Source organism: Nerophis lumbriciformis, linkage group LG27 (genome assembly GCF_033978685.3).
Source record: "Nerophis lumbriciformis linkage group LG27, RoL_Nlum_v2.1, whole genome shotgun sequence".
Classification (NCBI taxonomy): domain Eukaryota; kingdom Metazoa; phylum Chordata; class Actinopteri; order Syngnathiformes; family Syngnathidae; genus Nerophis; species Nerophis lumbriciformis.
Window position 1 is genome coordinate 8,054,890 of NC_084574.2, and position 15,336 is coordinate 8,070,225.

A 15,336-nucleotide genomic window follows, 5' to 3' on the forward strand; every position below is an offset into this window, starting at 1 on the left:
AACATATCACTATTAATAATAATAATAAAACCAAATAATATTAGCAATACCTTAAAAAAATACAAGTTACTACAGTAAAACACAATATAGAGTACTACGATTCTCAAAATGTGGAGTAATTTTGTTTCTTTTTTTTTTTTAAATGTGGAAGTAATATATTTATCACTATTAATAATAATACAACAAAACAAAAATAATAATAATATTAGGTATTACAGTAAAAAAAAAAAAAAGTCCCACTATACAGTACTGTAACAATTTTGGGGGGTTAATTTAATCTTTTTTGAAGTACTGTAATATACTTTTATCCACTTATTATAAACAATAATATTAATATAAAAACGTTACTGAAGATAAAAAAATCTTGCCAATTTCCACATAGTGCAACAAAATTATATTGTAGTTGAAAACCATTACAAATATAAAAATAATGAATCAAAAGTGTGAAAAAGTAGCTAGTAGTTATGGGTAAATGAGTATATTGCACACTCACTAGCTGTATTGACACGGCATTGATACGGTAAAACTGATGTCAAATGAAGCACACCATTTACTGAAGGACGAGCTGTCACTTTAAAGCCGAAATAAGCGCTTCCTGGTAAACACTGTTTAATGAACAGCAGGTTTTTTTCTTAAAGTGACACACTTTGAGGGTCACTCCTTGTGTATCATAAGGCATGCATGCTTCAGTATGGTTTGACCCATCCGATGAAAAAAAGCAACATACTGACCTACGACCCTGGTGTTGTAGTAGTCTGGCAGCATCCTCTCACAGAGCGCCACTAACAACCAGAAGGCCTCCTCCTCTTTAGCGTAGAGCAGCAACACCGACGTCACGATATTCATGGCCTGAAGCATCCAAGAAATATCTTTCAAATTCTTGCACGTTATTATCTCCACCCAGACCCGGCGTACGCTACCTGGCAGTATCCGATGTTTGGGTTTCTGAAGGCGTAAGCGGTTAGGACCCGGCGCAGGGCAGCGATACCTATCTCGTTCTGGAAGGCGGGGTGCTCCGGCAGCGAGCGGTGAAGGTCTCGCTCGATCTCCTCCGTGGCCAAGTTGTACTTCCCCATCGACCTCTCCACCAGGTCTTCGTAATAGCCGGGATTGGTGGCCATCTCGTTGATCGCTCCTGGAAAATGTTCCAGGTGAGGACAGTGATAGGTGAGAGTATACAGTACAGGCCAAAAGTTTGGACACACCTTTCTCCTCATTCAATTTTCTTTATTTTCATGACTATTTACGTTGTAGATTGTCACATCAAAACTGTGAATGAACACATGTGGAGTTATGTACTTAACAAAAAAAAGGTGAAATAACTGAAAACATGTTTTATATTCTAGTTTCTTCAAAATAGCCACCCTTTGCTCTGATTACTGCTTTGCACACTCTTGGCATTCTCTCCACACTGCAACAACTGAAATCTAAATAAGATTAAATATCTCAAATAAGGGTGATATTTGCTTATTTTCTGTCTGATAAGATAATTCTTCTCACTAAGCAGATTTTATGTTAGAGTGTTTTACTTGTTTTAAGTGTTTTGGTCCTAAATGATCTCAGTAAGATATTACAGCTTGTTGCTGAGATTTGATGACCTATATTGAGTAAAACATGCTTGGAACTAGAATATCAACTGTTGCAAAGCTGTGTCATCAACACTCACAAGTATAAAACTACTTTTTTAAAGTAATAATTTCTTATTTGAAGCATGAAAAACAAATCATGACTTTGACACAATTGTGTCTCATAATTAAAACGGATGACGGCCAAATGGACTTTGCGGTTTTATTTTCAATGAAACAATAGAAAATACGTACTCATATAGTAGTACAGTTGGCACAGTACAGTAAACTGACAGTTAATATTTAAACATTTGACATTTCAAACATAAATAGTTCATGCACATTCAGATAAATGTTTCAAAATTACAATAAAAAAATATTGGGCCGGGTGTCGGGCTGTATATATGTGCACTAACTGACGCGCGATGATGTCATGTTATGAATGGAAAAATGCATTTTTAGACAATATGATTTGCCTGAGCGGCTAGGAGACCCCGAGAGTAACAAGCGGTTGCCTTGTTGCCTTTCCGTTAAGAAAAATAAATTAGTTTTTAGTAAAAGTTTGCTGGTTTAAAAAATCATAATGCTGAGGGCATATCATTATGTCAAGATAATGGCACTAGCCATCCATCCATCTTCTTCCGCTTATCCGAGGTCGGGTCGCGGGGGCAGCAGCCTAAGCAGGGAAGCCCAGACTTCCCTCTCCCCAGCCACTTCGTCCAGCTCCTCCCGGGGGATCCCGAGGCGTTCCCAGGCCAGCCGGGAGACATAGTCTTCCCAACGTGTCCTAGGTCTTCCCCGTGGCCTCCTACCGGTCGGACGTGCCCTAAACACCTCCCTAGGGAGGCGATCGGGTGGCATCCTGACCAGATGCCTGAACCACCTCATCTGGCTCCTCTCGATGTGGAGGAGCAGCGGCTTTACTTTGAGCTCCCCCCGGATGACAGAGCTTCTCACCCTATCTGTAAGGGAGGAGGAAACTCATTTGGGCCGCTTGTACCCGTGATCTTGTCCTTTCGGTCATAACCCAAAGCTCATGACCATAGGTGAGGATGGGAACGTAGATCGACCGGTAAATTCAGAGCTTTGCCTTCCGGCTCAGCTCCTTCTTCACCACAACGGATCGATACAGCGTCCGCATTACTGAAGACGCCGCACCGATCCGCCTGTCGATCTCACGATCCACTCTTCCCTCACTCGTAAACAAGACTCCGAGGTACTTGAACTCCTCCACTTGGGGCAGGGTCTCCTCCCCAACCCGGAGATGGCACTCCACCCTTTTCCGGGCGAGAACCATGGACTCGGACTTGGAGGTGCTGATTCTCATCCCAGTCGCTTCACACTCGGCTGCGAACCGATCCAGCGAGAGCACTGGCAATGCAATGCAATGGCACTAGCATTTACTTAATTTAAAAACATTTTTCAACATATTGAGCAAAAAGGTCTCTCTTTTTTTCTACCAAGAAAAGTGCACTTGTTATTAGTGAGAATATTCTTATTTTAAGGTATTTTTGGGTTCATTGAGGTTAGCTAATTTTACTTGTTTTGGAAAGTCTTGACAAGGCAAATTTTCTTGTTCTATTGGCAGATCATTTTGCTTAGTTCAAATAAAATACCCCTAATTTTATTTTTATTTCTTTCTTGTATGACTTTTTGCAGTGCATGAGCTTCAAGAGGTAGTCACTTGAAATGGTTTTCACTTCACAGGTGTCATAGTTTTGATGCCTTCAGTGACAATCTACAATGTAAATAGTCATGAAAATAAAGAAAACGCATTGAAATGAGGAGAAGGTGTGTACAAACTTATACTGTATATGCCATGTGACTAAAGCTCACCAGAGAAAAGCAGCCAGAGCTCTCCTCTCATGGCCTCTGGGATGCCTTTCAGGACCAGTTCTTTGGTCTTATCGGTGCGGTACATGCACACCCCCTGGCCGTACTCTGTGAAGTGGTTCTTCCAAGCCTGCTCCTTCAGGAACTCTTTAGCCTGATCAAACAAGCAAGAACAAACATTTAGAGAAAGGCTTTTTAAAGTGTTGCAGAGTAAGCTTCCCCGATATTGATGTCGAAAAACTGCGCCCATAGCTGTGTTTGCGAGCTCTCAGTTTGTAGTGTGCACAAAGCACTTAATGGGGCATGGCGAGATCGATATTTACAACCTTTATTTAACCAGATAAGAAACCCATTGAAATCAACATTTATTTCACAAGGGTCACCCATATGGATATCATACTTTAAAAAAGAAAAAAGACAAAAGAAATATTGCGGTCCAAAACGCGACACTTGTCAAAAAAAATTCTAGTTTCATACTACATATTACAAAGTCTCCAAGGCAGAAGCGTATTGAAAAGTATCCAGTAACAAATGTGTCCGCATTATTCAAATTACTGCATCATGCGCTGAACTTAATCGTTTTGGCCAATAGGTGTCACAAAAAAAAAACAATTACCATTCCACTACAACTTAAAGACAACATAAGCCCATTCCAGGTGGGTTTTTTTTTATAAATACGGTAATAATGAATAATAATCGGTTAAATGTATATAGCGCTTTACAGATAACTGAGAACCTATCATTCATTCACTCTACATTCACACTTAGAGGAGTTGGTAAGCTATATTTGTAGCCACAGCTGCCGTGGGGTAGACTTATTATTTAATTTTATAATGAAGAGGGGCCGCAGTTTCAATAGTTCAAGGGCCGCACAACGAAATGTGGATGTTTCGTCAAAAAGTGCCTCCACAGGTTAGATTTCTTTGAGACTACGTTTACTTAATTGCAAAGAAAACACATCGGCTTTCACACCGCACTGTCAATAAATTAATTATTCTGCCCTCGCTACTCATTTCCAGCTACCGCATTTTCCGGACTATAAGTCGCTCCGGAGTATAAGTCGCACCGGCTGAAAATGCATAATAAAGAAGGAAAAAAACATATATAAGTCGCACTGGAGTATAAGTCGCATTTTTTTGGGAAATGTATTTGATAAAAGCCAACACCAAGAATAGACATTTGAAAGTCGCTCTGGAGTATAAGACGCACCGGCCAAAAATGCATAATAAAGAAGGAAAAAAACATATATAAGTCGCACTGGAGTATAAGTCGCATTTTTTGGGGAAATTTATTTGATAAAAGCCAACACCAAGAATAGACATTTGAAAGGCAATTTAAAATAAATAAAGAATAGTGAACAACAGGCTGAATAAGTGTACGTTATATGAGGCATAAATAACCAACTGGTATGTTAACGTAACATATTATGGTAAGAGTCATTCAAATAACTATAACATATAGAACATGCTATACGTTTACCAAACAATCTGTCACTCCTAATCGCTAAATCCCATGAAATCTTATACGTCTAGTCTCTTACGTGAATGAGATAAATAATATTATTTGATATTTTACGCTAATGTGTTAATAATTTCACACATAAGTCCCTCCTGAGTATAAGTCGCACCCCCGGCCAAACTATGAAAAAAACCGACTTATAGTCCAAAAAATACGGTAGTTAAAAGCATGAAGAAAAAGAAGTTCCAGTTTTTGTTGATTGATGCTCCTTCTTTTGGAATCATTTTCCTTTCTTAATTTTTTTTTCTTTACACTTCTTCCATCATTTAATCAAATCAAATCAAATCAACTTTATTTATAAAGCACATTTAAAATTTACCACAGGGGTAGCCAAAGTGCTGTACAATGAACAGGTTAAAAGATAAAACGAGTACCGAGCAAACACAACACAACACAAACAGAACATGATGAAAAATAAATAAATAAAATAGAATAAATAAAAACATAAAAACAGGTTCACAGCAGGTGTATTATGGGGCGCCATTGCAGGATGGATATCACTCAGTGTTAAAAGCCATGGAATAAAAGTATGTTTTTAAGAGAGATTTAAAAACAGGAAGAGAGGAGGCTTGTCTAACACTCAGAGGTAGGTCGTTCCAGAGCTTGGGAGCAGCAACGGCGAAAGCTTTGTCACCTCTATTTAGGTTTGTAAGACTGAAAATATAAACATAACTAAAGTATAATGTCCATTGTATATTTTACATACATAAAATAAAAAGTTTAGTGTTAATATAGTCACAATAAACTACAAATGTTTACACATGTAGAAATTACACAACATTCACACACCAAACATTGCACACACTATGTGACTTATCACAATTAGCTTTGTCTACCTCTACTGGTCATATTTAGCACTACATGTATTAAACCAGGTTTGATCGTTGCTCTCAGACAAAAAACAACCTGACAACGAGTACAACATATATCACAAAGTCAGCAATTTCAATACAAAAAAAATGTATATCTTTATGCACAAATTACATTTTTAATAACTACTATTGTTCTCTACACTACAAAAAAATAAAAGTACAGTATGTATACTTAGTGATTATATCACATTACATCAATATTGGTATCAGCCAATTCTCAAGTCTCCAATATCGGTATTGTACCGGAAATGAAAAAGTTACTTTTATACACTTTTGTGACAGGTAATGTTAAAAGGTTACTTAGTTTGTTTGTGATGCTGACATTTTGAAAGGCGTTCATACATTTTACATTATAATATGGGAGCAATTCTTTCAAACAGCTAAAAAACAACAACTTTTTGTTCAAACTTATACAAACAGTATCCCCCGTCCCCTCTGTTGCAAGTCTTGTTGCATTTTTTTTCAAGGTAAAATCTACGCTTGTTGTTTTTACCCTGTGTTACTGTAAACGGAAAAAGGGTCGCACATTTTTTGACGGTAACACTGCAAAAACTGAAATCTAAGTAAGATTAAATATCTCAATCTTATTTTCTGTCTGATAAGATAATTCTTCTCACTAAGCAGATTTTATGTTAGAGTGTTTTACTTGTTTTAAGTGTTTTGGTCCTAAATGATCTCAGTAAGATATTACAGCTTGTTGCTGAGATTTGATGACCTATATTGAGTAAAACATGCTTGAAACTAGAATATCAACTGTTGCAAAGCTGTGTAATCAACACTCACAAGTATACAACTACTTTTTTTAAAGTAATCATTTCTTATTTCAAGCATGAAAAAAAAAATCATGACTTTGACACAATTGTGTCTCATAATTAAAACAGATGACAGCCAAATAAAGTAAAGTTAAAGTACCAATGATTGTCACACACACACTAGGTGTGGTGAAAAGTGTCCTCTGCATTTAACCCATCCCCTATTTCACCCCCTTGGAGGTGAGGAGAGCAGTGAGCAGCAGCAGTGGCCGCGCCCGGGAATAATTTTTGATGATTTAACCCCCAATTCCAACCCTTGATGCTGAGTGCCAAGCAGGGAGGTAATGGCTCCCATTTTTATAGTCTTTGGTATGACTCGGCTGGGGTTTTGAACTCACAACCTACCGATCTCAGGGCAGACACTCTAACCAGTAGGCCACTGAGTAGGTGGACTTGGACTTTGCTGTTTTACTTTCAATGAAACACTAGAAAATACATACTCATATAGTAGTACAGTTGTTATTAGTTAGAATATACTTATTTTAAGGTATTTTTGGGTTCATTGAGGTTAGCTAATTTTACTTGTTTTGGAAAGTCTTGACAGGCCAAATGTTCTTGTTCTATTGGCAGATAATTTTGCTTAGTTCAAATTAAATACCCCTAATTTATTATTTTTTTCTTGTTTTTGAACACTGACTTTTTGCAGTGCAGTGCCACCCACACGGGTTTAAATGTAACTTAAATAATGGGTTTCACTATGTAAAGCGCTTTATAAATATAATACACTTTTTCTTGGCCTCAGTCTGGACCCCCCTCGCCAAGAGCCCTGTCTGAGACTTTTTTTTTTTATAACTCAGCTCCCCGCGTTCACCTTTTTCCTACCTTTTAAGGAGCGTCGTAATTGGCCGCACCGTCTGTCTCCCTGTACATTGTTTGTCTAACCTTAAACGGAATTGTGCTGTAAACCTGAATTTCCCCCAGGGTCTCAAAAAGTATATCTAAATTTCAGATTTAAGCAAAATAAGTATACTTTACATTATCAATGCATATATTTTGTTGCTTATAGAAAAAGGTTGTCATATCAAAGACTGGAAGTTGTGTTGCTTTGCATTCATTTCCCCGGTGTGTGAGCCAGCTCACCAGTTTGGGATTGAACTCCTCCGGCGAGCGGCGGCGGTACATGGTCATGAGGGCCTGCGTGGCGGTGGGCACGCTGCTGTCGTTCAGGTTGAAGCTCCGCTCGCCCTCCGAACTCAGGCTGTGCTGTGGGCTGGTGGAGAGCAGCGACCCGTGCTGGGAGTAAACCTTGAAAAGTATTAAAAAAAACACATCTTCAGGGACAAAAGCGCAGGTGCTGATATCGGCTACGCCGGAACGATCCCCACCTCGTCGTCGGAGCTGTTGAGGCTGCCGGTGAGTTCCCGCTCCAAGCAACTCTTGGAGGGGGTCTGCTGCAGGAAGTCGGAGATCCTCTGCACCAGGAAGTCTCGGTCCTTCAGGTTGGCAAACAGGAAAGTCATGCGGTTCTTGGTGCTAATGGAGACCGGGCTGGGCAGCACGTTGGAGCTGTCTGCCTTCTCCACGATGGTCACCTGCAGGACGTGGTGGACCATGCAGCTAAATCTTCCAGTATGATATTTTAACATTGTTTGCCACATGCACTTGACGGTAGTGTACAACTGCACTGCATCATAATGAGAGGTGCCACATTTTTTGGCTACCTTATGTGAGGGTCAGTGTTAGAATAATTGTAAGTTATCACAAAAAACTTTGTGTTGAAATGAGTTCCAGGCAAGAAGACAACAGCTGTCTTTGAAACCTACCAAGAGTAAGGCTCGTAAAACTCCACTGTTTAGGGGAGGGGGGTTCTTTCATGTATGGTAATCAACAGAAGGATGTTGTTCTGGCCCAAGGATTTCAGAGCGGAGAGAAGACAGGATCTGCCCAATTTCCAGACGACCTCTTTTTGAACTATTTTACGAACTCTTTTTGAACTATTTTATGGAACTCTTTTTGAACTATTCTTTCCTGTGAATTGTTTACGACCTTTTCTGTGAACTTTTTGCGACCTTTGTCCTTTGGAAACAGCCGTGGCCATGTGGTCGGGGAGGGTCCAAAATAAAAGAAGGAGGCATGCAATCTTTTGGCAGAGCGTGCTGGAGACTGTACAAGAGTACAGTGTGTCCAGGCGTTTCTCTTCAATTGAGTCCAAATTGAATTCTGTCTCTGTTTAATTCTTTGCCTCTTGTCTTGTTTAATGGATGTCATCAGTGTTTGAACCTGACAGTCAGTATATTAAAAACAGCTCTCGGTATGATATCTGAAGTACGACCACAAAATTAAAGAGAGCCTAAGTACATATGGCCATTGGATGAAGGCCATATAAATCATGTGATTTCTCTCAGCAAATTAGGGAAGAGAGGAAATAATTGCAAAAAATGGTATAATAAAATACTAGACTCCAATACAACAATGAAGCATATAATTAAATGTCAAATAATTTGCTATTAATAATACAAATAATGAAAAGACAAAACATTACAAGCTATTTAAGTAAACATAAGGTCTAAGGATATACTACTGAGTATATTTGGGGATTATTTTTTATTTATAATTTTGCTAAGATATTATTATAAATGTATAATAATATAATAAAGCCATTATATATATATATATATATATATATATATATATATATATATATATATATATATATATATATTATTTAAAAAAATAAAAATTGAAAAAACTTCCCCAAAAAATTTCTCACTACAATACAATTTTAGAAGTTAGAAAGGTTCAATTTCAATGTGACCAAATGGAAGGAAATCATAGCAATATTTATTATTATTACAAATATAAATATTTATTTTTTTTGTTTGCAAAAAATGGTATATTAAAATAGAATAAACTAGTATACTGCAATACAGTAATGAAACATATAATTAAATATCAAATAATTTGATATTAATAATACAAATAATGAAAATACAAACAATTACAAGCTATTTAAGTAAACAAAAGGTCTAAGAATATACTGCTGAATATATTGGGGGATTTTTTTTTCAAATAATTTTGCAAAGATAAATATTTTTCACAATTTATTATTATAAATATTTAAAAGTGTCTCACTACAGTACAATTTTAGAAGTTAGAAAGGTAACATTTCAATGTGACTAAATGCAGGGAAATCATAGTAATATTATTTATTATTATTACAAATATAATAATAAATACATTTTTTGATTTGAAAAAGTTTAAGTTCAACAAATGTCTTGCTAAGTCCTACAATAACTTTCTTGGGATGAACTAAGGCATTAGATGATGATGTAATCATGTGTGAGGGTACAGTTTGTGGTCACTTATTTTGCTGGACTGACCTCCCGAAGTGGAATAATGAGGCTACACTGCATCTCCTCCTTGCTGGTGAAGCAGATGTAGTTGGTGGAGACAAACATCTGTCCCAGAATGTGCATTTTGTTAAAAGGAGTCCACAGGGTGCAGCCTGTGTGCCCGTCCAGTTTTTCATCTTTGGGCAGACGGAACAGCGCCCTGTAACGCTCGCTCTTGGCTCTGGCATCCAAGTCCCTGGAGATATGACATTAAATTAAGTTAAGTCATTAAATAGCCGACATTTGCATGAAAGAGGTCAGAGTCGTGTAACAAGTCACCTCTTGAGGGCCGACACCTTCTTGGGCGACTTCTTCTTGAGTTTGGGCAGCGAGCGGTCCTCCTCGAAGCCCTTGTTGTCCAGGAGCTGACGCATGGCGATGTTGGCCAGCTGCTCCGCCAGCTTGAAGGTCTCGTTGATGTTGAGGAAGACGGAGAAGACGTGCTCGTGGCTGCGCGTGCTCACCTTGATGCCGTCGGGCAGCAGGAGGGTGGCGCTCTTCTCCAGCTGCGTGATGTCCGCCCAGCGCACCACCAGTTTGACTGATGGAGAACAAGAGACAAATAGACTGTGGGAGATGAAAGTCAACCACACCGCCTGTGTCAGTGCGTAAAACAATGTGACCATTTCTCCCAGCTGATCGAATGACAAATCTGTAACAATAATGTTCCCCTCCAGTCCTGTAGGGGGCAATAATGATCATTATAGAGCAGGTGCACACATCTGATGGATTCATGCCGCACTTGGCCCCATTGCAAGACGACTAATGGAGAAAAGTGAAAGATATGAACATCTATCCAGATCTGCACCAAAATCTAACGTTCTACTGTCTTTCTTGGCTTATATCCAACCTCCCTTCAAAGTTTTGTAGTTTGAGTATAACTAATAAAACCATGATCAAAGAAGTACTTTGAAAAGTGTGTCTTTTCATGGCCTCAAACAGGCTGTAGTAATTGATTTTTTCTATTCAATTATTTATAATTATATTTATTTACCCATCTAACCATCCATCCATTTTCTTGCACTTATTCGAGGTCGGGTCACGGGGGCAACAGCCTAAGCAGAGAAGCCCAGACGTCCCTCACCCCAGCCACTTCGTCCAGCTCCTCCCGGGGGATCCCGAGGCGTTCCCAGGCCAGCCGGGAGACATAGTCTTCCCAACGTGTCCTGGGTCTTCCCCTTGGCCTCCTACCGGTCGGACGTGCCCCGAAACACCTCCCTAGGGAGACGTTCGGGTGGCATCCTGACCAGATGCCCGAGCCACCTCATCTGGCTCCTCTCGATGTGGAGGAGCAGCGGCTTTACTCTGAGTTCCTCCTGGATGACAGAGCTTCTCACCCTTCTCACCCTATTTATTTACCCGTATTTATTTATTTGTATCTAAATTTACCTGTTAATACATTTTTAAATGCATTTATTGATTTATATAAATTTAACAACTTATATTTGAACATTTTATTTTGATGCTATACTTTTGAGATATTAAATGTAGCCAAAATAGGAAGAAAATAAACAAAATAGATCAATGTAATTGTGTATAAAATAGGGGTGTAACGGTACGTGTATTTGTATTGAACCGTTTCGGTACGGGGGTTTCGGTTCGGTTCGGAGGTGTACCGAACGAGTTTCCACACGAACACATTAAGTAGCCGCCTCCTCTTCCTTCTGCCTCTGTTTCTGTCAGTCCTCTACACAGCACCCAGCATTGTCCCACCCACACAACCATCTGATTGGTTACAAACAGAGCGGTAACAGCCAATCAGCAGTGCGTATTCAGAGCGCATGTAGTCAGTGCTTAGCGTTTAGCAGGTAAGCATCAGGCAGCATACTCTCCCCAAATGATAATAAACACCTCCCAGTCAACATCACTATGAGCCCGTTGACCTTCTAGAAATATAAAAGGCAGCTCAGCTCGCTCGCAGTCCTGGCTTGAGGTGAAGACTAATTCGCTTTTAGCGTAACGTTAGCTCATTTTGCGGTGTGTGTGTTACGGACAGCAAAGCCCTGTCTGTCTGTTATTTCACTTTACCTTTTTCTGTGTTGATTGAGCTGTGTTGAAGCAGCAAAAAAGGACATTACGTTAAATGAAGAGTTTCTGTCTCTGATAGTTGATATAATAATGTAAGTGCATCATTAAGCCTACATGAACTCCATGGTGTTCAGGGATGAATAGTCTCTCCTATTGCTATTGTAACATTTTTTCAGCTATAGTTACATTAATTATTAGTAATGCCGCAGCCTAGTTTTGAATGGCAGGGTCCCTGATATCACATGTTGATAAAAATATAACATTTACATAATAAATCAACTACAGGCTTCCCAAATGCTGTAATAAATTAAGCATGATGAGTTGACTTGAAACTGTTTAATGTTGCACTTTTTATATGTAGAAGAAAAGTTTTGTCATTTTATTTAATCTGAGCAACAACTTGAGGCAGTTTAATGTTGATTAACGTGGGCAGAATTATTATAGTGTTCCCAATGTTAAAAGGATAAAGCCATTGTTTACAAATTTGGTAGATAAATAACCATAACATTTATATTTTGTTGTTTTCTTACTGTACCGAAAATGAACCGAACCGTGACCTCTAAACTGAACCGAAATTTTTGTGTACCGTTACACCCCTAATATAAAAGGTTCTGTGGCTAATTTACCAAGTAGCACTTCAGCTTGAAATGCATGCACAACCACAATGTATACCACTGGGCATCCTCCGACTGTTGATATACAGTATGTGCATATGTCTCATTCAGAAATGAACTTAAATGACAGAAAAATGCGAAGCACATTGAATTTAAACGGGATCTGAACATAATGTGTGATTAAGCACACAAAAAGCATTTGCAGTGGACTTTAAACGGCTAAAAATGACACATATCATGCATTCCAGTAGGACACAATACAATCAGGTTAGACGTTGTTAAACGGTTGAAGTGAAAGTCTCCAGAAAGAGGACAAATAAAAAGATACAAGGTTTCATCTTTGGTTGTTTAGTGTTGAGTGAGAGACAATAGTTTATTGTTTAATGTAGACTGTATGCTTCTTACAGGACGCCTGGACTTGCAATGTGTTCCAGTGAATTCTGTCCATGCCTGTCAAAACTGTGACCACAGTGATAAACATAGCATTAAATGAACTGAGAATTATTATTGTATGCTTTATGGATTCTGACAAAAAGGCAGAAGTCACTATATCTTGTGAAGGACCCGTACAGAGCCACAACCATGTGTTTATGCTAGCAAACAATCCAGTTTGACAAGAGCGTCAAACAAAGTTCCAAAACTCATCGACATGTTCAGCACTACAGGACTGTCTCAGAAAATTAGAATATTGTGATAAAGTTCTTTATTTTCTGTAATGCAATTAAAAAAACAAAAATGTCATTCGTTCTGGATTCATTACACATCAACTGAAATATTGCAAGTAGAGATGTCCGATAATATCGGCCGATAAATGCTTTAAAATGTAATATCGGAAATGATCGGTATCGGTTTTTTATCGGTATCGTTTTTGTTTTTTTTTATTTATTTTATTTTATTAAATCAACATAAAAAACACAAGATACACTTACAATTAGTGCATCAACCCAAAAAAAAAAACCTTCCCCATTTACACTCATTCACACAAAAGGGTTGTTTCTTTCTGTTATTAATATTCTGGTTCCTACATTATATATCAATATATATCAATACAGTCTGCAAGGGATACAGTCCGTAAGCACACATGATTGTGCGTGCTGCTGGTCCACTAATAGTACTAACCTTTAACAGTTAATTTTACTCATTTTCATTAATTATTAGTTTTTATGTAACTGTTTTTATATGGTTTTACTTTCTTTTTTTATTCAAGAAAATGTTTTTAATTTATTTATCTTATTTTATTTATTTATTTATTTTTAAAAAAGGACCTCATCTTCACCATACCTGGTTGTCCAAATTAGGCATAATAATGTGTTAATTCCACGACTGTATATATCGGTTGATATCAGTATCGGTTGATATTGGTATCGGTAATTAAAGAGTTGGACAATATCGGAATATCGGATATCGGCAAAAAGCCATTATCGGACATCCCTAATTGCAAGCCTTTTATTATTTTAATATTGCTGATTATGACATACAGCTTAAGAAAACTCAAAAATCCCATCTCAAAAAATTAGAATATTTCCTCAGACCAAGTAAAAAAAAACAATTTATAACAGCAAAACAAAATCAAACATTTGAAAATGTCAATTAATGCACTCAGTACTTGGTTGGGAATCCTTTTGCATGGATTACTGTATCAATGCGGCGTGGCATGGAGGCAATCAGCCTGTGGTATTGCTGAAGTGTCATGGATGCTTCAATATCGGCCTTTAGCTCATTTGCATTATTGGGTCTGGTGTCTTTCAGCTTCTTCTTCACAATACCTCACAAATTCTCTATGGGGTTCAAGTCAGGGGAGTTGGCCGGCCAATCGAGGACAGTAATGCCATGGTCAGTACACCAGTTACTGGTGGTTTTGGCACTGTGGGCAGGTGCCAGATCATGCTAGAAAATGAAATCATCATCTCCATAGAGCTTTTCAACAGATGGAAGCATGTAGTGCTCTAAAATCTCTCGAAGCGTCTGACTTGGGCTATGGAAAAGAAGCACTGGATAGTTGCAGAGTGGTCCAGAGTCCTGTTTTCAGACGAAAGCAAGTTTTGTATTTCATTTGGAAGTCAAGGCGCTAGAGTCTGGAGGAAGGCTGGGCAATGGTTTGGGGAGCCATGTCAGCTGCTGGTGTTGGTCCACTGTGTTTCATCAAGTCCAGAGTCAATGCAGCTGTGTACCAAGAGATTTTAGAGCACTACATGCTTCCATCCATTGAAAAGTTCTATGGAGATGATGATTTCATTTTCCAGCATGTTCTGGCACCTGCCCATAGTGCCAAAACCACCAGTAACTGGTGTACTGACCATGGCATTACTGTCCTCGATTGCAGTAATCCGTGCAAAAGAATTCCCAACCAAGTACTGAGTGCATCAATTTAAGAATATTTTTCAACATATTCAGAAAAAAGGTCTCATATTTGTTTTTGCTATCAAGAAAAGTGCACTTGTTATTAGTGAGACTATACTTATTTTAAGGTATTTTGGGGTTCATTGAGGTTAGCTAATTTTACTTGTTTTGGAAAGTCTTGACAAGCCAAATTTTGTTGTTCTATTGGCAGAGAATTTTGCTTAGTTGGAGTAAAATACCCCTCATTTTTGTATTTTTTTCCCTTGTTTTTGAACACTCACTTTTTGCAGTGGAGTCGGTCCATCATATTGTCAGTGTGGTTATCAATCACGGTTTGCCGATCATTTAAATTGAACTTGTTGTTGTTTAGCCTTTATTTCGATCACAACAACCATCTATACAATTACACAAAATAAATTGGA

General features: G+C 38.3%; 1 protein-coding gene across 2 annotated transcripts in view; it reads right to left on the reverse strand.

Annotated features, from left to right (window-relative positions):
- Positions 1–15,336, reverse strand: part of tbc1d9 (TBC1 domain family, member 9 (with GRAM domain)) — a 100,071-nt gene that overhangs the window by 23,627 nt on the left and 61,108 nt on the right. For both annotated transcript variants that reach the window (XM_061922913.2, XM_061922912.2), the window contains exons 5-11: positions 10,212–10,473; positions 9,921–10,128; positions 7,926–8,132; positions 7,681–7,845; positions 3,402–3,552; positions 921–1,135; positions 732–849 (exon numbers count right to left, since the gene is read on the reverse strand). In XM_061922913.2, coding sequence (XP_061778897.1) covers positions 732–849; positions 921–1,135; positions 3,402–3,552; positions 7,681–7,845; positions 7,926–8,132; positions 9,921–10,128; positions 10,212–10,473 — 1,326 coding nt within the window. The remainder of the gene's footprint in view (positions 1–731; positions 850–920; positions 1,136–3,401; positions 3,553–7,680; positions 7,846–7,925; positions 8,133–9,920; positions 10,129–10,211; positions 10,474–15,336) is intronic.